The sequence below is a fragment of the Poecilia formosa genome, unplaced genomic scaffold (assembly GCF_000485575.1).
Source record: "Poecilia formosa unplaced genomic scaffold, Poecilia_formosa-5.1.2 Scaffold0, whole genome shotgun sequence".
In the NCBI taxonomy this organism is placed as follows: domain Eukaryota; kingdom Metazoa; phylum Chordata; class Actinopteri; order Cyprinodontiformes; family Poeciliidae; genus Poecilia; species Poecilia formosa.
In genome coordinates, this window is record NW_006799939.1 from 2908970 (window position 1) to 2930741 (window position 21772).

The following is a 21772-nucleotide window of genomic DNA, read 5'->3' on the forward strand; positions in this document are numbered from 1 at the left end:
TCGTGGCCGACAACCGACCACCTTGGTACCCACAATTGCACAAAAAAACCCAGAAAAAACCTCCAAGTGGTTGTAAAACTGCTGCAGGCTGCATATTTCAAAAAGACGAGCCTCGTCTGAAAGCAGTTTTCAGCCCATTCATTAGAAATCATAATGCTATTCCCTGTTTACTGAGAGCACAGAGAGAGGCTTTCACTGTTTCAAACCTAAAGTGCGATCTGGAGGGAGGGTGGGGGGAGGGGTGAAAACCCTACAAAAAATACAGGGTGCCCATTGCAACATCCCGCATGTGTGCTCCCCCCCCACCCCACTGTCCTGACTGCAGCCACAATGACAGTCGTCTGAATAAACAGTCAGAGTCCTGAGCGGAAGACAGGCTTGTTCTGGTTGTACAAACTGAAGCAGAGCGGTCTGGAATGCATGGAGCTGAAACCGAGCCATGTGTTCCAAACACAGCGTTGGCAGTGAACCTGAAGGATTGGGAGCAATTACCATTGGCTGGATTTGGTGGCTTTAATCGATACGTCCAGCTTTTAGGGTCATGTTGGCCTGGAGGGTTCTTTAATGAGGAGAGAGAGACGGAGCGAGGAGGTTTTATTTACCTTGACATCTCTTTTTCTTGACCAGACACTCTTTGACCTCAGAGATGTCTGGGCAGGGATTGCCAAACGGAGATGGATACTGCTGGACCTGCCTTGTGCGGGTCTCCTGGCCCCGTCTGAAACCGCAGGTTCTGCCCGACCGAGAGCAGGGGCTCCACTCACTCCACTCGCCCACCTCGCAGTGCACTAGCAGAGCAAACATGGAGAGGGAGAGGTGACAGTGAGGACTAAGTTCGTCTCCTTTCCTTGAGCACAAAGTATATTCATTCATCTAAAACATTTTCACATACTGAATGTGCTTTAAGGAGATTTGGCATTGGCAAGTCACTATTCTTTCCAATGCCAATGGTCGTTTATGCCCAGTCTCAATAAAAGACGCAGGTGCATCTCAATAAATTACAATAATATTTATTTCAGTAAAACAATTCATTAATTTGACTGATATTTCCAAACCTTTATTTCTGATAACTATGATAATTTTCCACTCAAAGTCAATAAAAGCTCGACATTTAAGATTCGAGTATAACACGGGACTTACCTTGTGGAGTGCACTCCATTAGTTTGTCATTGGGCTCATAGTCGTCTGGACAGATATGGTGGCACCTTCCATTCAGCTGATAAAGGCCAGGCCGGCACCGGGTGCACGTGTCACTGTTCACACACGATTCACACTCCGCAGAGCATCCTGCAGGAACATTCACACATCTGAGCTCAGAAAATACCACTATTTTCCCACAAGCCTTGAAAAAAGTAAAAAAAAAAAAAATGAGACACTCACTGGGAACGCACTCCCTCTGTGCGTCGCTGTGGACCATGCCTACAGGGCAGCTGTCCAGGCACTTGCCCAGGTGAAGGTAGAACCCCGCTCGGCAGCGCGTGCAGAAGTTCTTGTTAAAGCACGAGTCACACTCCGACCTGCACTCTGATAAAAAAAAAAAGAAAAAAAGAAAAAAACACCATCAATGATTATTAAAACACCTGTAGGTAAGTTGATGTTTCACTGGCTGGCTGCAGCACAACACTTAACCTAATTTAGTGACACACAGAGCAAGTTACCTCAGTATATTTGCTCTTATTGCCATGTTAGTTAGTCTTAGAAGTAAATAAGAGCGAATGCCATTGGCATAATGCAAATCTGAAATTAAGTGTTCGTAGCTCTTGAACATTTCCAGATATTTTCACATCACTACCAAATATAGAGTGACGTGGTCATGATCATGTGACGTATTAGTTTACCAGTTATTGGACACCTCAAGGCAAATGGTTGCACTGGATTTCTTTAGAGTAAACAGAGCTGAATAAAAATGCAAACTATAAAATTTCAATAATGTGCAAATTGTACTGTGACAAAATGTAAAAAAAAAGAAATAGCTTGGTGTATGTTTAGTGGTTCTACTGTCTCTTTTACATAGAATACATAAAAGAAAATCCAACACAACGCTGCTATCACTCTGTCAAAGTTGGGTTTAGACTTTAGCTAAAGCACTCCACCGTGTTTCTCTCAATTTGTTGCTAGCTTTTTACTCACTCGTACAAGTGTTTCTCTCAGGTGACCGGGTGCCGTAAAAGCCAGGAGGACAGGAAGTCATGCACACCCCGATCTGTTTCATCCCGATCCTCTCCAAATGCATGAAGAGACGAGGCTTGCAGGACAGACAGCCATTGTAGTCTGAGCAGGTCAGACAGCCACTCTGCTGGCACCCCGAGCTGCCACCGGCCATCGCTGTAGACAGAAGCAGACAACTTTCATCATGATAAACAAAACACTAAGATTACATCTGAGAAAAGTCCGGGGTTTGACCAGTCACATGGCAGCTTGTTTTTACTGGTTTTTACAAGGTGTATGAGAGGCAAAATGTGCCAAAATTCAGTCTCACACTTTCAGATGCAGTCGATGCTGGCCTATTGAAAAATGCATGACAGGTTAAGTCCTGATTTTGTCAAACATCAAATAGTGTCACCTAGTCAAAAACTGAAATAAAAAATAAACGGTCTTTGAACGTCCCTAACCAGACAAAAAATGTTTAACTAACTTAATCAGAACGTAGTTAGGCATCACAGCTATTAGCAGGGGACACTTCAAGCTTTTGACGTACTGAGCTGAGTAAAACATCGCAAACAGAACATCTGCATAAACTCATTTGTTGAATGTATATATGGCATTTCTAAGCTGTGATGCTCATGCTGTAACTGTTTGCACCATGTCCAAAAAAAAACGGTGAATGCTAAATTACCAGACGTGTAGAAAGGCAGAACTTGTGTGCTGTTTACCAAATGCAACAGAATTTACAATGTCACTGAAATGAAAGGCAGATAAACAACAGAGTTGAAGATATTACATTTAAATATCATTATAAGTGGCAACCCATCCCACATAACTAAGAGCCGGTCCGACAACTCTGATTTTAGTTTGTAGTAAAAATGATATTACAGCGTAGGTGTTTCAAAAAGTGCATTCAAGTCTTTCCAGAATGACACTACTGTGCACATGAAACCCCTCTGCAGTTCAACCTTAAACACTGCATCCAACCTATATAACAAAATAAAGACATATTGGTGGATTATTTGTTGTACAGCTGCCTTTAGTCAACAAATAGAATAAATGGACTGAACCTTAATATGGATTTTCTAGTCATACTGACCAGTTAAATCAATCCTGCAGCAAAGTTTGATTCTCAAAGCCACAATATTCATACTCTCACACATTGATCAGGAGAGCAGCAGGTAAAATTAGGGTTAAGTGCCTTGCTCAGTGGCACATCGATATGTGCTAGGAAGAAGCTGAAGGTAAAACCATAAAACCACCACTAAAAACGTTCAGTTTCTTCTACATCTACATCTCTTAAGTCTGTAACGAGGACTCACGAATCATCATAAGAATGAACAATAATTAGCAAAAAAAGCTAAATGTAAAACACGACACTATGGGTTATTTACCCAGTCACCATGAACTCTTACATCAACAATTGTTGATGATGACATTTCATCATCAACAACAATTGGACATTAACGTTTATTCATGTCGACAGCCGGTTTTAGACCTGTCTTGAAATTTCAACCTTGCATGGAACAGATCAGTGTAGCTGCTACAAGTTATGTCATGAAATCAGGCTGAGTACATTGATCACTCAGGTCACGCCTGAACAGTGACATGCACAATGCAGCATTTCAGCAGTAGCTAGCATTACAGTAACGGTTTCCTCTGTTGTTTTCTCTTTACCTGAAGGAACATCCCAAACCTTAGACGTCAAATGACTAAGCCAGATTCAGATAAATTATGGAGTAAAACCAAGTCCACAGATCTTTTTCATATTAGATAGAAAAGCCTTTGATTGAGGTATACCAAGGTTAAAGGAGTTATGATTTTAAAACAATTGAACCTTTATGTCATTTCCAGCCTTTGATTTGAAGCTCTTTAGCAAAAAGCCACAGAAAGAGTCAAAGGAAACTCAGAAACACAGAGGGACACACAAACCCTCATCCCTTCTCATCTCATCAGGTCATTTTCCCAAAAGTCCTACGGGATAATCAAGAGGTTTTAGGTAAATGTAAGATGGGCTTTTTACCTTCCTTTTGCTCAGTAGTTTTTTTCTCCTATGACCTCTCTCAAAAATTTTCATTTTTCCCCAGTCAGTCTGTCACTGTAATATGATGAACACTGACCCTATCTGCGATATGCGAGGTCTGAAGCGGTTTAGACTTTGTTCTGGGTTCTGTTGCAGCCTCCTGGACTCGTCATCCAGGTACTCTTGGAGCATTTTGGTATGTGGGCCATTCCTGAGAAGCTTCCTACTGTTCTTTAACTTCACGCCATGATTGAAGCAGCACACCAGTCCCTCAAAAGTAAGCTCAAGCCAAATCCAAAACACAAATCTCAGCCTCTCCTTTGATATTTGCATCTACAGATGCGTCCAGTCGGTGCCACCTACAGCATCATATTATGTACTAAAACTGCAAAAAAAAAAAAAGTGCTTCTCCCATTTCACGTTACTTGACCTAGTTGAGTTAATTCTCCGTCTCCATCCCTAATGAAGTTTATAAGGTACAGAGGTGCGTCATGGTAGGGTTGGGATTAGGGTTTGGTTTTCCTCCGTCATCCTAGCATCACATGGAAATGCCTTATAAACTTTGAGTATTTCTCTATCCAGGCCTTAGCTGCCAGTTCATCATAGATCACAGACACTTTGTTTGAAATATCCTGACTGTCTTTACGAGAGCCGTCCACCGGCCGACTTGCATTCCTGCTAAGCTGCGCAGAGACAGGAATCCAGCCAGGCTGAACCTCGGCTGGACTGCCTGCATCTCTGTAGTGCACCAAGGAAGTGCTACAGAGAATGCATGGGAAATGAGCAGGTTTTCATCTTTGTTTGATTTATGAAATGACAGAAGAAACACTTAAGCAATTGTGTTAGATGGGCAGTTATATGAAAAATGTTAACCTATTTATCTAGGATTGTTCATATATTGATGTTTAATCTTATATTTTATTCATATCTGGAAGATAAAGTGATTTCCACTGCATTTCAACAACAAAGATGAACCTCCTTTTATTCACAAAACATGTTTTATTTTCTTGTGGATAAATTTAGGATCCTAGAAAAAATGTAGGATTTGTAAATGTCTGAAATGACTTTAACGAGACACTTAGTGTAGCGATAACAGGTCTGAAGTTTGCACCTCAATGAGATCGAGGTCTTGATTTCAATTCAGTCCAGCTCTTTGGGTCAATTTTTTTCTTTCTTTTATTGAACAGATGGTTCCCACATTTTATAAAACCATGCTCTGATGTGATAAAATTCATGGTGGATTATGTGACGGCAAACTGTCCAGGTCCTGCTGCAGCAAAACATCCCCGAACCATCACACTTACACCTCCACTTTGTTTGTGGCAACATCTGATGTCCAGATGTTTGAGTTCCAATTATTCCTCATCAGAAATGCATATTTTGCAAAAAAAAAGATGTTACAAAAAGCTTTGTTTTTTTTCCTCCAGTCTTGTTATGGTTTACTCATCCTACTTGGGTTATTCTGCATTGCTGTAGTTCATTTTAAGTGTCCAAATGTGTCACAACAATGTGTTTTTCCCCCTTTTTTACATGAGTGTACCTCTGTTCTACATTCTATCATGCAAACATCACCAATGACACACACACACACAGACACACACACACTACTTGCGCCAAGAATTAAAATTTCTTTTGTAGGCATCATCATCATCATCATCATCATCATTGCACACCGGAAGTTTGTGGCTTGGGTTCTGTCTACTGCTTGGTAATCCTGCTCTGTTAACTGAGAGGTCATTGACTCTCCTCTGAGTCCTATCCCCCTTTCTGTCCCTCCTGGTCTGTACTCGTTCCCCAAAACAATCCCTCCACCCTCCCTGATATCACTAAAAGTGTAGGATGTCTGCATCCTTGGAGGAAGCGATCTTAAATTGACTATTTATTGGCCCGTGGAAAGGTTGGGTGACTGCTCTTTATTCTATGTGAGAATGAAGGTGATGTTGCTCTCTCATCTACAAAGCAGAGCCACATGGACCAAGGGATGCTTTGAAAGGCAGCTGAATGGGTTCAGACTGAAAACACACTTTGTTTATTTGCGTTGGACAGCGGTCGCCTGACGGGTGCTTAAGATTTGTCTTCTGCACAGAATGCCGCCAGCAGAGTCTGTTCTTGAGGAAAAATATCATAAACCGAGGTTTTGTCTACATGACCTTCCTGTTTGCATCCTGCCAACCCTGTTCAGAGGGAGGGCTTAGTGCTGGTTAGAGGAAATAAACAGCTAAAGGTCCTGAAACCTCTGAGAGTACAAAGAACGCCACGTATTTACACACGCAACACCGTTTATGCTCCTGGGACTTTTTTTTAAACGTTTGGTCAGTTTCAGTCAGTAATCAGTTTCATTTGGATTTTACTGATGGAGCTTCACATGGTGCCACATGTCTTTGCACCAAAGAGCAGGCCCGTGTTTAATTTGTTCTCAGCAGAAACATAGCTGTTTTATTGAAGAACATCAGTGACCAAACAGCAGCATATAGACCAAAGAGGGCAGGGAGAAGCTTAGAAAGAAGTTAAAAGCACGATTTGGCTATAAAGAAATGTTCCAATCTTTACGCTTCAAAAACACAATTTTTAACTACGTATTTTTGGTCCAGTTTCTAGTTTAAATATCTTAGTACTCTTGAAATTGACAAAAATAACTTACAACAAATTTTTCTACAAACAACGGGAACTTGTTTTAAGTCAGTTACTCTGTAATATTTATAAAACTTGCTACTTCCAGAACTTAAAAGTGACTGATACTTTTTCGTCAATATTAAGAAACTTTTGACTTAAAACAAGCTTTCATATTATACTGAAAAGTTACTTGTAAGGTAGTATTGTCTTAATTTAAGTTTACTGAGATTTTTGCACTGGGAACTAGACCAAAAATATGTGCTAAGATTGTATTTTATTTTTTCTTGTAGTTAGTTATTAACTACATGGTTTCTTAATGGAGACCGGCAGTAGTGGACTTCTTAAATCTGGCTTTTATGAAAGAGTGAAAAGCAAAAAGCCACGGCTGGAAGAAAGAAATAAAAAAGTCCAGTTGAAAGTTTGCGGTAAGCCATGAGGGACACAGAGAACATGTTTAAACTTGGTGGTGGAAGCATCATGCTGCGGAGATGCCTTTCTTCTGCAGGGATGTGAAAAGAAGCTAGAACTGTTGAGAAGATGCATGAAGCTAAATACAGGTCAATCCAGGACGAACACATGTGGTGGACTCTGAAAGACGTGAGACAGAAGTAGATGGAAGCGTACCCACATGTTAGAACGGCTCAGTCAAAGTCCAAAACTAAGGGTGACTGACAATGCGAGACGGCATTTGAAAACCAAAGTTCACCAAAGATTTAGACTGAGCTCGAGCTAAGCTGCGAATAAGAATGAGCAAAAATAAAAAAAAGTTCTTGAGCTAGGGGAGCGGAATACAAATGCACGCCACACTTTTAAGTTTCTGATGGACAAGAAATAGGAAGGCATGCATAATTGGGAACAGACAAAATGAGATATGGCTAGTTGTGCACTTTTGGCACTGCACTGATGGTCACTGCAGAAACATTTCAAATAAAGAACTATCCCTGCGGTCCAAATCGGAGCTCTAAATATCAAATCAACTTCTCCGCCGCAGGTGGCATGGATAAAAACATCACTCCAGAGCTCTGTCACCGCAGATCACAGACAGTTTTCAGATATGCTGACAAGTGATACGTGGAATATTCCAGTTATCGCTGCTCTCCTCAAACAGAATCAGTCACAGAGCCCATCTGGAGACCCTCAGTGATGCAAGGTGCGTGGGCAGAATAGAAAGAAAGAAAGAAAGAAAGAAAGAAAGAAGGAAAGAAAGAAAGAAAGAAAGAAAGAAGTAAAGAAAGAAAGAAAGAAAGAAAGAAAGAAAGAAGTAAAGAAAGAAGTAAAGAAATAAAGAAAAAGAAAAAAAAACTTTATTTCATACTTATTTCAGAGTGGATAGACCTGGTCAGAGCCCAAGAAATGAGACATGATGTTGGACTTCTGGGAGATAAATGGGAGAAGAAAAACCGGCAGAGCCTGGATGGAACATCTCATCTTCCTCACTGCTGCTGACAGCTTTGCATTAACAGTCACAAGAGGAGTTCAGATGACTGCAGCCATCATCTTGAGAAATATCTCCCAATTTAGAATAACGAGACGAATAGAGGGATATTCAACTCGTGGTGTCTGGACTGGATAAAGTTTGCTGGCTGAAATCTGCTGCGCTCGCCGCTAGAGAGCGACGCAGGAAGCTGGAGCTCCAGCTCAGAGCGGCAGCTGCGGGACTGCAAGTGGCTCCACACTCGTTTAATCAACCCAATTAAGTTCAATCACAATAAAACAAAGATGGTGTGACAGAAAGTTGTGCGAGACGGAAAACAGTCCCCAGACGGAAATGCTGCTGATTTCGTTAATATCACATAAAACACAAAAGCAAGAAAAAAAGACAAAGCATCTCAGACACGTCTCAAGCGTATCCAGTCCTGTGTGATTAAATTGACAGAAAGTTAAGCTATGATTAGGGAAAAGGTTACCTTTGATTTCTAAGTTAAAAAAACACACACACAAAAAAGAAGAAGAATTTGAGCAGCATTCCATAAATGAATGAATAATAATAATAGGAAAAAGATTTTATTTCTTCCAACCATATTTTGACCTTCCTGTGGAAACGTCGGACATCACGCCGATCTACTCACCTTTGTGCTGCCGGTGCCTGGAGCTGCTGTGCGGCTGACAACCAGAGTAATCCATGCAGTTCCAGATGATCAGAACAAAGGAGATCAATTGTAATTGCATAGTAGCCCAGAGGTGAGACTCCTAAAGCCAATGTCAATGTTCACCAAAACAAGTTGGCGTTTTTTCTCCTTCTTCTTCTTCTTGTTCTTTCTTTCTTTCTTTTTATTTTTGTGTAAATGTTTTCCTCCGCCTAAAGAGGTTGAAGCTCGGAAAACTCCTAAACGCAGCAGGACGCAGCCCAGCTGTGTGGTGTTATGTGGTGGCTGTAGCGTACCGTGGCCCAATGATGCCTGGGCCGTTTAGACTGTAACATCCTGGATAGGGTCCACATATGTGCCGAGAAAACAAGTCCTCGTTAGAGGTCCGTTATCCGTTCCGAGATGGGAAACATTTCCTTTAAAAAAAAAAGAGGGAGAGAGAAAAAACGCACTAACAGAAACAAACTCCAATTTCATTTGTTGCGCATATACGCAAAAACAGAATTAAACATTAGTATGTGAGTTAAAAAAAAAAAGGTGAATAGAGAGGCTATAAGAAGGTTTTAGTGGAACACCGAAGAAGCCTGAAAAGTTAAATCCATTCGTCCGAACTCCAAATTAGGGAACCCTCTCCTCTCATCTGGTAGAGAGATGCGCGGTGCGTCCCAGAGAGTGTGGCTACGTTTACTGCGTCAGGCGCGCTTGTTCAGCTCAGCATCAGCTGGAGCACTCACAGGCGCAAGCAAACAAAGTAAAACAAGCAAACAAATAAACACAGAAGAAAAAAAACTCAATCAGTATGAGGAACCATTAAAACGGATCTCCCAGCAGAGAGTTTCGCAGGTCTTGTAAAGCCGACACCTCCTCCTGCTGCTGCCTCACCGTGTGTGAACCAAAGTAAATCTCCGCACTTTCAGCGCGTTTCTGCTTTGCGTGCAGGACTCATTCACTCCCTTGATGACTTCAGCCTTCTGCTCTCTCTCTCTCTCTCTCTCTCTCCTCTCTCTCTCTCCCCTCTCTCTATGAGCTCTAAAGTTTATTTAGAGGGCATGCCCCCCGCGTCAGAGAGAGAGAGGGAGACGCGCTGAACGGATTCAGATGCGCACTGTGCTTTCTCTTATTCCTCCTTTGAGTTTGTTCCTCTGCTGGTGCTCATCCGCAGTCTGAATGTGGAAATGATTGTTTGGATTACTGAACTATTTATGTTGTTCGGCCTTTCAAACCAAGAGCAGCTCAGACCGATACTAACATAAAGTTTTACCACAGACAAAAAGAAAAAAAAGGAAAGAAAGAAAGAAAGAAAGAAAGAAAGAAAGAAAGAAAGAAAGAAAGAAAGAAAGAAAGAAAGAAAGAAAGAAAGAAAGAAAAAAGTAAAGGAATCAAAACTGTCTGGTTATTCCTTTTAACTGAATGATAAATTTATGCTCTGAACGGTTTGGTATGGACGGTGCACATCAGCATTAGGAGCGCGTGTTAAAAAAAAAAAGAAAAAAAGAAAAAAAAAGTTGTCAGCTGCACATCCGGTCAACGCGGAGTCTGCACCCCCAGCACCTGCCTCCTGACGCTGAAGTTGGTATGTGATTCGCAGCTTCCAATTTGGTGTTAAACATTTGATGAAGCCTACTAAATTGTTTGGTACAGTTATTGAATTGTGTAAAGTTTTGCTTTTAATTTAGATTTTTTTTTCTTTTGCTGAAACAAAATCAGAGGGACTTACCATGCATGGCTTGTGCGTGTGCGTGCGTGGTTGTATGTGTGTGTGTGTGGCTGGTTTTGGTGGCTCAGGAAGGAGGGGATTCCCCAGGACTACATTTATTCAACAGCTGTCTGAATGTTGCTAGAAGATTTGGGCAGCTTTGATCATACATTTGTTCGAAAAGCAATGGCGTATTTATTTGGGCTAGAGAAAAGACTTGACATCATTCTGGACAGATGCTGTGCAGGATGATGCTCTGTAATGATGTCGGCACTCAGTTGCTTGTGGTACTGACTGTAGTTCACGGAGAAGGAATTTATTACATTAGCCTAATCTATTCAGGCCTCAAACTTTAGGCAAAGAACTGATTATAGAGTCATTGTGAACAAGCAAGTATATGTACTGTTATTGTACAATTTAATGTCTTTGTTTGTTTTTTGACCCACTCTTTGGTAGCCTTACCACCGTATACGCTCTGACTCATTAATCCAACCACATCGTGTTAATTCCAGGATTAAATTGGTCCACGTTTCACTGGGTTAGCAAAAATAACCTACACTTCACTGATGCTGACCCAGCAGTTTTTAAAGTGGACTGTCCTCCAAAGTAACACGAGCCGACTAAAAAAAACTATTTTATGTAATTCAAATCTACCTTCTCATAATTACCTTCGTATTAATGAATAAAAACTCTAAAATGAGTGAAGAAAGTTCAATTTAATTCGATGTTTACAAAGTGGGATTTATCTCACAGGTGAGTTATTCCCCCCGCCCCCAGATCCACCGTATTTATTATTTCTACTCCTATTCATCTTCAGAATCATTCATATAAAGTTACAACATCGTCTAATCGATTCTCGTGTGATTGTTTTTTGGGGGATCCTGAGCAGCATGGATCATCATTTGAAGAGAGGGGGAAAAAAAAATCCATGGAAGCGCCAGCATTTCCCAGCACCACCTCTAGAGGGAGTTAGGTCCATTAAAAGCTTGTGATGAACTTGAGCTCTTGATCCCTTCTCTGATGATGAGTCCAAAAAAATGCAGCGTTGTTTCTCACATCGGGCACACGTAAACTGATTCCGGTCTGTCTTGAGAGAGAGCGCGCGGACCCGGAGAACACAGGTGAGACGAGACACTCCGGAGGCGAAGGTCTGCTTCTGGAGACGAGACGAGAGGAGAGAGGGAGGGCCAAAGGCCTCATCTGTCTAACTAGAGTGTTGATGTTTAAGGGGAACAGTATGCACGACTCCAGTGCTTTTCCTCACTGTGGCTTCTGGTCTTCCATCAGTCACCGTGCTGAGGAAAGCAATGCAAACATTGTGTGGGTTTTCTTTTTTCTTTTCTTTATGGGAATACTTCCCAGTTTGCCCTGTGCTAACTCAGGACCAGGACACCGAGACACAGCAGAGATTGATGCATTGTTTTAAACTCCTTCACCTCCGCACAGGCAGACCTCTTAATCCAAACTCTGCCAAGGGATATTAAGTGAAGTATTGTGCAGCTAATACGCACTGAAAATTACAAGCTGCCGCTTCATTGCCGTTAAAAGCCGTTAAAACGCATCACATTGTGGAACATAATGTCACATATGAAGCTAAATTGATTTTTTTTTTTTTGCTCAGAAAAGGGAAGACATTTTGAGCTAAATTCTCAAACCTCCGTCCGTCTCTCCGCCGTCTGCGGCTCGGTGGAGGGGATGTGGAGGAATAATGCTTGTCTTTGTGCCCTAGACTCAACAAGCTCCACCAGCCCCCACTGGTAACAGTTTTTGTGTGTGTGTGTGTGTGTGTTTAGGTGTGTGTAGGTGCGTATGTGGCTGAGGGGTGTGGAAGGTTAAGGTCACTTGGTCAGTCCCTGTGACCGGCCCATGAGAGAATCAGTCGACACCTGTAAATGAAGTCTGGCAGGTGCATAGAGCCGGCTGACCAAGGATGGATACACGTTACAAGTTTTTTTTTTTCTTCTTCTTTTTTCTTTTTTTTTCCTTTCAAACTACACCTTGTTCTATTTTAGCCCTAAACTAATTTAGGTGTTCTCACAGACTGGTGTATGGGGGTTCATACCAAGAATGCCGATGACACAGAGACAAAGATGGTCGGGGGGAAAACAACACATAATGTCAAGTTCACAATTGTTTCTTTCTTTTCTTCAAAATAATCCGCCCCTGCCTCCATTTTCAGTATCTGCTTAACACTGACTTAACCCTTTCAGGTTGTCTTTCTAATGGTGAGAGACAGTTTCACTTTGCCAGCTGAAATAATTATAAGGGCATGTGAGTTATCATGAGGAATTTTATTTATTTGTTTTCTCTGTTGTTCACATTAAACAGTGCAGTTTGCTACTCATATGGAAAATATAGTGGAAGGATGACATCATATGCTTTTGCAGGTCAGGCCTGTTTTTCAATCTGTAAGCTATTATTATTATTATTGTTATAAATCTAAAGTTTTTTGTGTACTGGAAATACTGAGATGAAGATTGTATGAAATTATCATAGCTTGATAACTATAAGTGAAAATGTGAAAAGCTTATTGATTTAGCAAAAAAAAAAAAAAACAATATAAAGAAAAATGTTTTCTTTTTCTACTTGTAATATTACAAAACTGGGAGATTAACAAGCTGATGCTGGTCAGTACATTAGTCGGGATATCTGCTTAGTATTTTAAAAATTTTCACCTAGCAATGCTTTAGAATCTTCTTTTGAATTTTTCCGGAGTTAATGTTGACATCGCTGCTACTTACAAGTGCGGAAAACATGCTGCGTCACGCACGATTAGAATCCTGGAGAATGCGTGGATTAAAAACAAATTGGAAAACGTTAACAAAGACGCGGTCAAGGCTAGCGGAATGACAACAGCAAAAGTTAGCTTTTGCACCGCAGCAATGTTTTACCCTAAATCGTGTCAGAGTTTTTAATTTGCGATACGGTAACGACAACTATAACCTCGTAAGGTTCTGTGTAATTTCCATCACATAGCAGGTCTCATATCCACATGGTTTCTGCTTCATCTTTCAATACAAACTCTCATCTACCTTTATGTCGACCCAGCCATTTCTTTTCTTTTTTTTTTTCCAGTGCGGTGTGGATAATTTGCTGTAGCATTATGAAAACGATTTGGCCGTGATCTCTCGTTAATGTTAGAAAATCTGCATGCAGCCTGTCAAGAAGTACTAAGAAGCCTGACGTGTAAATCACACCAGTCATTCAGCTATTTATAGGCTGTATGAGATCCCTGTGACATTGCAAAAATCCCATAACCTCAACATAAACAGGCATGCTACTCTTCTAATCCTCGGCCGCCTCGGAGCGGTGAACATACAAGGACACTGCAAAGCTCGCGCCTCTGATCTCCAAACTGTTCATTCCCCCCGATTCCCCTCCCGCTCATGACTCATAAAATTCTCAGGTGACAGTGACAACCACCGCGCTGTCATCGGCTTACGAATTAGGCCCGGCTGAGTGTGGACAGCGACGGACGGAGCGAGCTTCACCGAGGTCTGTGAAAACATTGGAGTCTGTGGCATTACAGTTTGTTTCCTTCTGACAGTGCAACAGCTAAAGAGGCAAATACACCAGCGGTCATCCACCCACACACACACACACACACACACACACACACACACACACACACACACAAACACAAGAGTGTCGCAGCAACACCAGCAGAAGAAAAATCACAGCACCGAAATCCACCTCGATTTCTGTCGAACACGGTGGCGGCGGCATCATGCCGTGTGGCTGCTTCTTATCTCCAGGGAAAGAGAAGATGCAAAAAAGATAAGACAAGATGAAGATTGATAAAGCAATGGTAGATGGACCAGCTTCCTTTAGCACATTTCTAGTCACACTCACCACTCAAATTGCTCTGCACTAGAGCCACATCAGGAAATGACTTAGGGTTAAGGGTGTCGCCCAGAGCAACGTCAACATGCGACTGGGAGACGCTAGAATGAAACCCGCAAGACAACCACTTTGCCCAAATGAGTTACGATTGTTCTTTACAGGAAGAAAAGACAGAATATATATACATGCATTAATGTTTGTGGCTGTAAGGTCGCAGAAAGTGAGAAGCTTCATGGCATGGAGTCACTTTTGCTAGACAGCATAACATACACACAGTCCAGGGGCTTAGAGTAATGCAAACAGGGATCAGACAGGTGTGTGTCATGGAGTGGAAGCGGGAACAAACCTTCTCCTATATGTGTGTGAATGTAATCTAGGGTGATTGAGGGGATCACTTCTCATTATGAGGGGGGGGGATTGAGAAGTGACAGATAATCACTGTGAGCGAGCGCTGTCAGCTGTATACACACAGGGTAAAGCTGGACAGAGATTTGAACAGAGAAGGTCAGATGGAGGAAGACTGGAAGTGAGTGTGTCTAAACATATTCAGGCTGGTAGCTCACATATGCATTACTATTATGTCTGAAACTGCACAAGGCAACAGAGGATGCAGTGGAAAGTGCCTCAGAGTGATGGAGTTGCATGGTTTTGAATGCTGAAAATGGTCATCAGTGATCGTTACAGTGTCCTCCCAGGACAAAACTGACAGAAACGCCGTTTCCCGCTTGAATGTTAGTTCACAAACGGGAAATTCATGTCTTGGTTCATCCAGCGCGGAAGAGGAATTCATAAAAAGCTTGTTGTCTGAGAACAGCTGCTTAGAGACCAGGCGAACTAGCACTCATTGGAAGGATTTAAAAGCACTACAGGGTAAGCAGTTACTGCCAACAATTCAACACAGCGGAAAAACCCTTCGTAGTAAAAGGATGTCAGCACTCCCATTTACCCCAATAAACTATCAACAGAATCATTTACTTTCAAAATGTCTTCAGTGATTGAGCTCATCTCACCGATTTTTAAATAATCCGTCTGTGTTTTAATATGTTTTGAAGCCCTAGAAAGTCTGTGTAAAATAAATCCATCCTGCCTACCTATGCTAACACCCAGAATGCCCATTCACGCTACCTGTCTCGCTAACAAGCAATATAACAACAAGCTAGCAAACAAATTCCCTTTTGAAAACCGTTTCTAGAAAAACGGGACAAACGTCAAGACAATGTCGTTGTTGACAAAATATTTTTAAAATTAATTTCATTAGCCGCCAACATAAAGACCTATTTAGTATGTTTATAGACTGTCTGGCTCTCTAATGTGATGTTAAAGTTTGTGAAGGTTTATGCTGTTTGAAAAAACCCCGTGTGGACGTAAACATCTCCTCTCTACAACGAGCCGCAGCAGGATTCCCTGCGGCCGGCTTTACTGATTTAGCAGCGAGTGTGGCAATAATTACGCATTCCATCCAAAATTGTGTCTCTGCTCTCCACGCCCCCCTCGACAGCGGCTCTTCAAATAAACTAAGCCGTCGGCTTTTAAGGGCACGGCTCTCTGTGTCTGACCGTCAACGTGACCTCGACTGATATATTTCCACCTCTTTTCTAGCTTCCCTTTGATTGGGGTAGCGATTTGCCAAAGTGATCTTCACGACTGCGGAATGGGTTGAGGAGTATGTTGAGGGGAGAGAGTGGGGGTCAGGACGGGGCGGCGGGAATGCTTAGTTAAGTTAACTTGAGTGAAGTGGGATGAGTGGGGGGTAGGGGGGGGGATTCTCATAAAATTGAAGGAAAAAAAGTCAGTGAGCAAAGCCAGTTACTGCCTGACAGGACTGAGAAAGTTTATGTGATTTCTTTCCTCTGTTGCTTTGCAACCTCGACCTTGCCGTTCTTATGAAGCTTCGAGGAGACAAAGGCAGCATACTGGGGATCTACCACTGCTTCCCAGGAAATTTTAATCATCAGGGCACTACTGGCTCCCGCCTCTGCTCACCCCCCTCACCCCCACCCTGCTTCGGTTGTTTCCCAGCAACATGTGGGGTAGACCTGGGGATATTTTGCGTAGGGGGTGTCTTGAATTTCTGTCGAGGGAAAGGGGAGGGTGCATAAAAGCACCTCAGGGTTATTTTATTAATCAGCATGGGGAGTCTTTTCCTTTTTCTCCCTGATAAAATCCTCCATGCTTAATCTTGATGGAAGGTGGCCCTTCTCCTCTCCACCTTTTGTGCTGTGACGGCTGCGCTCTGCAGGGACCCGTGTCGGGACCCCCCCACACCTTTAACGAGAGCTTGTGCGGGGAGCCGGGTAAAGGTATGCGTGAAAAGATGCCATCATCATCATCATCATCATCATCATCACGGAAGTTTGCAAAGCTGCATGTCTTTGAGCAATTTAGTTTTATCATTCAAATACTATAAATCATTTTTGTTGACTTTTGACTGAACACATGGTTTAGGAATAGCCCCGAGAAACTCCACCGTCGCTTGAAAGAAGGCAGATGGCTTGAGCTTTATTTTTCTAGTGAACAATTTCCTCCCGATCGGAGGGCCTTGCTAATGGAACGGGCCTGAATTACAACATGTGCGAAAGCAATATTTGCGCCTTTCGATTCTCACCCAAGCAGAACAACCCCGTGGCAAGGAGAGTTGGGCTTTTCATAAAGCAAATTAATGGGGGATTCTTGGTTCAAGTAGTAAGGGAGGGAGGGTGGAAAAAAAAAAATCCTATTTCTCTATTCCAGCAGAGCTGTGCATTGGCCACATCTGCTCAGCCAGAGCTACAAGTGGCTAATATTGGCTTGTTTATCTCAAGGACTGTTGAGACAGTGTGGTTTCAATAGTCAACAAACAGCTTCTCAGATGATCTAAATATTATGGCTATGAAGTGATGTCTCTTTGCTCCAAAATGTGCTGCGGAGCGAGAGTCCTGTTACCCATTTCCAGGGTGTTTTGAGTTCATTCAGTTGCTTCGTATTAAAAAAGGAAGTACAAAGTCAAAACTGTATGTACAACTGAGTACACAAAAACTAACTGTTCCGCGCCGAGCCAAGAACATTTATCCAGGGAGATTTAACCCAAAACAAACAAAGCTCACAAGTTCTGAGCGGGAGTTTACAGTCATGAGAGTGGCCCTACAGTTGTGTTGAAAAATATTAATCACCATAGCACAGCAGTGCCAGCGTGCTGATAGCATGTTTAGTTGGGGGGATGGGGGAGAGAGCTTAAAATTAGCAACTTCTTAATTTAGGGTCTTAACAGAGATGAATGTCATTCAGCTATGTAGTTTTTTTTTTTTTTTTTACTGGTTTCTTAATTTAAACTCACAGCATTTAATACAAACAGGCTGGAGATTAACAGCCATGTTGGCTCCCATCAGCTGACGTACCCATGCGTGCGCGCCTGCAGGATTTTCACACAAGGGGGAACATGTACACTCCTCACAGGAAGAACACAATTCAATTATTTTAAATGGATAGTTTGGAATTTTATGACGCGAGGTTTTGAAAAGCCAAGTCAAGTTTATTTGCGATGCCCATTTCAGCAACAAGGCCGTTCCTGGAGTGGAACGGCCTTGTTGATGGTGGTGGTGGTTTTACACCACAAAAATAATAATAATAAAAAAATAAATAAAAAACAGTCATCAATTATGAAACAAGTAGCAAACGTTACATTTTGTCAAATATCATCATCAAAATCGTCAAGGTAGTATCAGAAATAGTATTATTATCTATATTACTCAAGTAACTTTTTTGGGGAAAAAAAAGAAGTTAAAAAAGCCGTTTAACAAAACGGAACTTCCAACTTCTACTTGGGTAATATTACAAAGGAAAAATAACCAAAGAAGTGGGGAAAAAAAAAGTACACAACTACTTTTTTTTACTTTTAGTTGAGCAAAAGTATGTGGAAGTAGCTCTACTCTTGAGCTCTGGTTTTAAGCTGATGTTATTAATATTAGTGGACAACAAACAAGCCTTTCTGGTGTATCAATCACTCAGAAACAAATTCAGTCCCTCGATATTCAACTTAAAATCGGTGAACATAAACAAATTAAAACAATAAAATGTTACAATGAATATAGAATTTCACTCCGTCTTTTTTGAGGCAAACAGATCCCAGTGATTTAAAATGTATTACAGCTGAAATATCTTGAAAATTTGAGGTATAGATCATATTGACTGTTGACTTGACAGTCACCAATGAACACCTCATCCCTCACTACTACAAGTTTAACTAATTTATTGTTCAGAAAACAACAACAACAACAACAACAAAAAACAACCAATCAACAATCCGTAGTAGGTTTCCTCTGCAAAACTCAATTTAAAAGTTACATGAACAAGTGCTACCTTTCTGCCAGGGCTATTATCTGGAGTAAATTTCTGCCCTGCCAATGTGCTTTTACCCTGGTGGAACTGCAGAGGGGAAACAACAGCCCCAGAAAACCACCCTGGTAGCTGGACAAGGTTCCCGCTGTATTGGAAAACACGTACAGTATGCAGTGTTTGTTTGTTGTTCCAGCTTTGTTGCTCTTGAGGTTGGTCACACATTGTTGCAGAAACCAACAACAGAGAGAGAGAGAGAAAAATAAAATGTTCCTCAGGAAGATTTAGTGTATGAGCACACAAGAAACCAATTTCAAGTTTGAAAAGCAGTCATATAAAAATACTTAGGACCTATAAAACTGTTGGATTCAAGGGCTGGTGTTTTTATAATCAAGGCCAAACCTTAGTATTGCTAATGATCAGAGTGGGAGTGTTTGGCAGCCGGGGTGGGAGAGGGGGAGGCTGTGCCACACGCCATTAATCTAAATGATCTGCAACGGCTGAACAACATGTGAAATAAACTCTATAGAAAAGTTATTTGTGAGTAAATGATGTGATTTTTTTCCCCTTTGGCATTATGAATGAAATAATGACTTGGTTAATATTTCGTAAGCAGGAAAATCAAATGTTAAAGGTTTGTTAGGACGACGGCTCAAGAAGCTAATTTTAATGTTTAACGAACGCCGCCTTTGGTGTAACTGGTTAAGGACAGATGACGCATAATTATTCATGAATTCAGATAAATTCGGCCTGGTTTGTTGTTCTACCAGGCCTGTAAAGATTAATGTCAACTGGATCTCTTTTTTTTTTTCTGTAGACTTTGTAGGGTGTGGTAGAGACTTTCAGATTCTCCGACATGTGGTTCCTGACAAGATGCAAGGCTTTCACCCAGGGTGAACCTCCACGGAGCTGATGCTGCTGCTGCACACATGTTTAATGCATATGAAAAACACGAGGCCAATAAAACATAACTGATCCTGCATCTGACCAGCAGAGAGGGGCGACAGACTACAGTGGCTGTTTACAGCCCATGATAATGGCCCTTGTATAAAAGCCACAGTGGGATAATTTGCCGCAGGCCTTGGGACATGGGGCATCTACTCTGTTAGCAGGGTCCATGATGCAAAGTAAGCTCTGTTAACTGCTGGGTAGTGTGGACACACACCCTCGTTACTAACATTTATAGCACCTTGAAAAAAAACCACCCGTCTGGCTTTTTCACACGTTTAGGATCATTACAACTGCAAATTTTCATGCATTTTCTTGCATTTCATTAAGTGTCACTTCACCACAGAGTGGAAGGAAAAGGACAAAAATAAAAATGAAATAAAATGATTGTGTGGCATGCCTATATCCATTCGGCCTGGTTTGTTGTTCCCATTAATCTGGTTAATGGAAAGGTTGTTGCAAAGCTGCAAACCTAATAGTATAACAGAATGGAAGAGAAATATTGTTTATTTACAACAATGTAACTGAAGAGCTGGCAAAAAATAAATAAATAAATAAATAAATAAATAAATAAATACACACATATATATATATATATATATATATATATATATATATATATATATCTTGCAACATTTGGCTAGTAACCATCCCTACCTTGAATGTTTTTAGTTTCTTTTAGAGTTATTGGTTATAATTTGTGTTTTGGTCACAGTTTTGGGTATCACTTTATTTGACAGGGTCAATAAGAGTGACATGACACTGTCATAAACATGACACAATATTTATCATGAACATGAAGGAGTTCATGTTGTCATGAAGTGTCAATCGGTAAATAATGACACTTTTAATGCAAAGTTGCTCTAAAAGTTGCATTCAAAGTCAATTAAAAGTGCCAACTTTGCATTATTTTGTAAATAACGACACTTTTTTGGAAAGATTTACATGTCTGTATAAGCCAGTCAAAATCTCTGGTCTGATCGTTGTAATAACTTAGGACTTTAACAATAACAACTTTTAAATTATTAGTCCACTCCATCCACTTTAATTTAACACAATTTTGACAGTTTGTTAATGTCGAACTGTTGGAGCACTCAACTACGTCCGAATTTTAACTTTCTGAAGCAAACTATCACTCTCTGAGGGAAAGAAGTGGATTGGCAGACTCCAGAACAACAGAGTTCACCAAGGATCAAGACTTTTAAACACAAAGATGTGAGAACAGTAGTGAAATTGGCAACTTTCCACAGGAACAACACGGATGCCTTCTGGAAGTAAACATCTTCTGGGCTCATGAGTCAAAGACTGAGGTGTGTTGTAATGAAACGATGAATGTACTAGAGTCAAGTCTTTCAAATATGGCATCATGGGATTATCATGAATGTAGACTTAAGCCTAATATTTCACCTTCACCTCCAAACAGCAGATAAACATGTGAACTATGGACTCAACTGTGTTCCAACCTGGTAGTGATCAAAACTTGGAATGCTTGGAATGAATAAGGCAGGCTAAACCTCAGTCCTATTAAAATGCACAAACTGTGCTTAATAGCAACCTACATGGCAGGGAACTAACCAAATTAAATTGGTTCTACATACGAAATTATCCCCAAAACTCCTGCAAAGCGTTTGTTGTGTGTCTGCCAAAACCAGGTATTTGATGGAATGTGTTTTTATGGCATATTTTGAGTTGTTTTTTTGTACGAAATCCACAAGTAATTTGAACTTCTGAGTAAACAACAGGACTCCACCCTCATGAAAGACTAAAATTAATGCAACGTCCATGCGGACAGTTATTGCATGTAGCCCTCTGACTAACCCTATACATATATTTATTAAAAGATTGCCTTGAGAATGAAAAATACATGGAGTTTCTGTCAATAAAAACCAAAGTGGCTTGACTTTTATGCCAACTTCTTTGAGGAGGCAATATTTTGGAAAAACTACACCCTTTCCAAATTAATCAAAGCAGTTATCCCGCTTTAGGCTTCAGCTGCAGCCTGACATTTCATTTTTTATAGTTTGAATCAAGAGTGAGGTGAACAAACAGCTTGCAGATTATGACATAAAACATTCCGCCATCTGCTACAAAGCAGACCATGTTCAG

The 21772-nt window shown here is 41.2% G+C and overlaps 1 protein-coding gene across 1 annotated transcript; it reads right to left on the reverse strand.

Annotated features, from left to right (window-relative positions):
* Positions 1–579: 579 nt before the first annotated feature.
* On the reverse strand, positions 580–9853 carry LOC103136893 (R-spondin-3-like). Its single transcript, XM_007550384.2, has 5 exons — positions 8851–9853; positions 2131–2325; positions 1381–1524; positions 1141–1287; positions 580–788 (listed from the first exon to the last, which is right to left on the reverse strand). Exons 1-5 carry the CDS (start codon positions 8948–8950, stop codon positions 595–597), a joined length of 780 nt encoding a protein of 259 aa, XP_007550446.1. The 5' UTR covers positions 8951–9853; the 3' UTR covers positions 580–594.
* Between the last annotated feature and the right edge of the window lie 11919 nt (positions 9854–21772).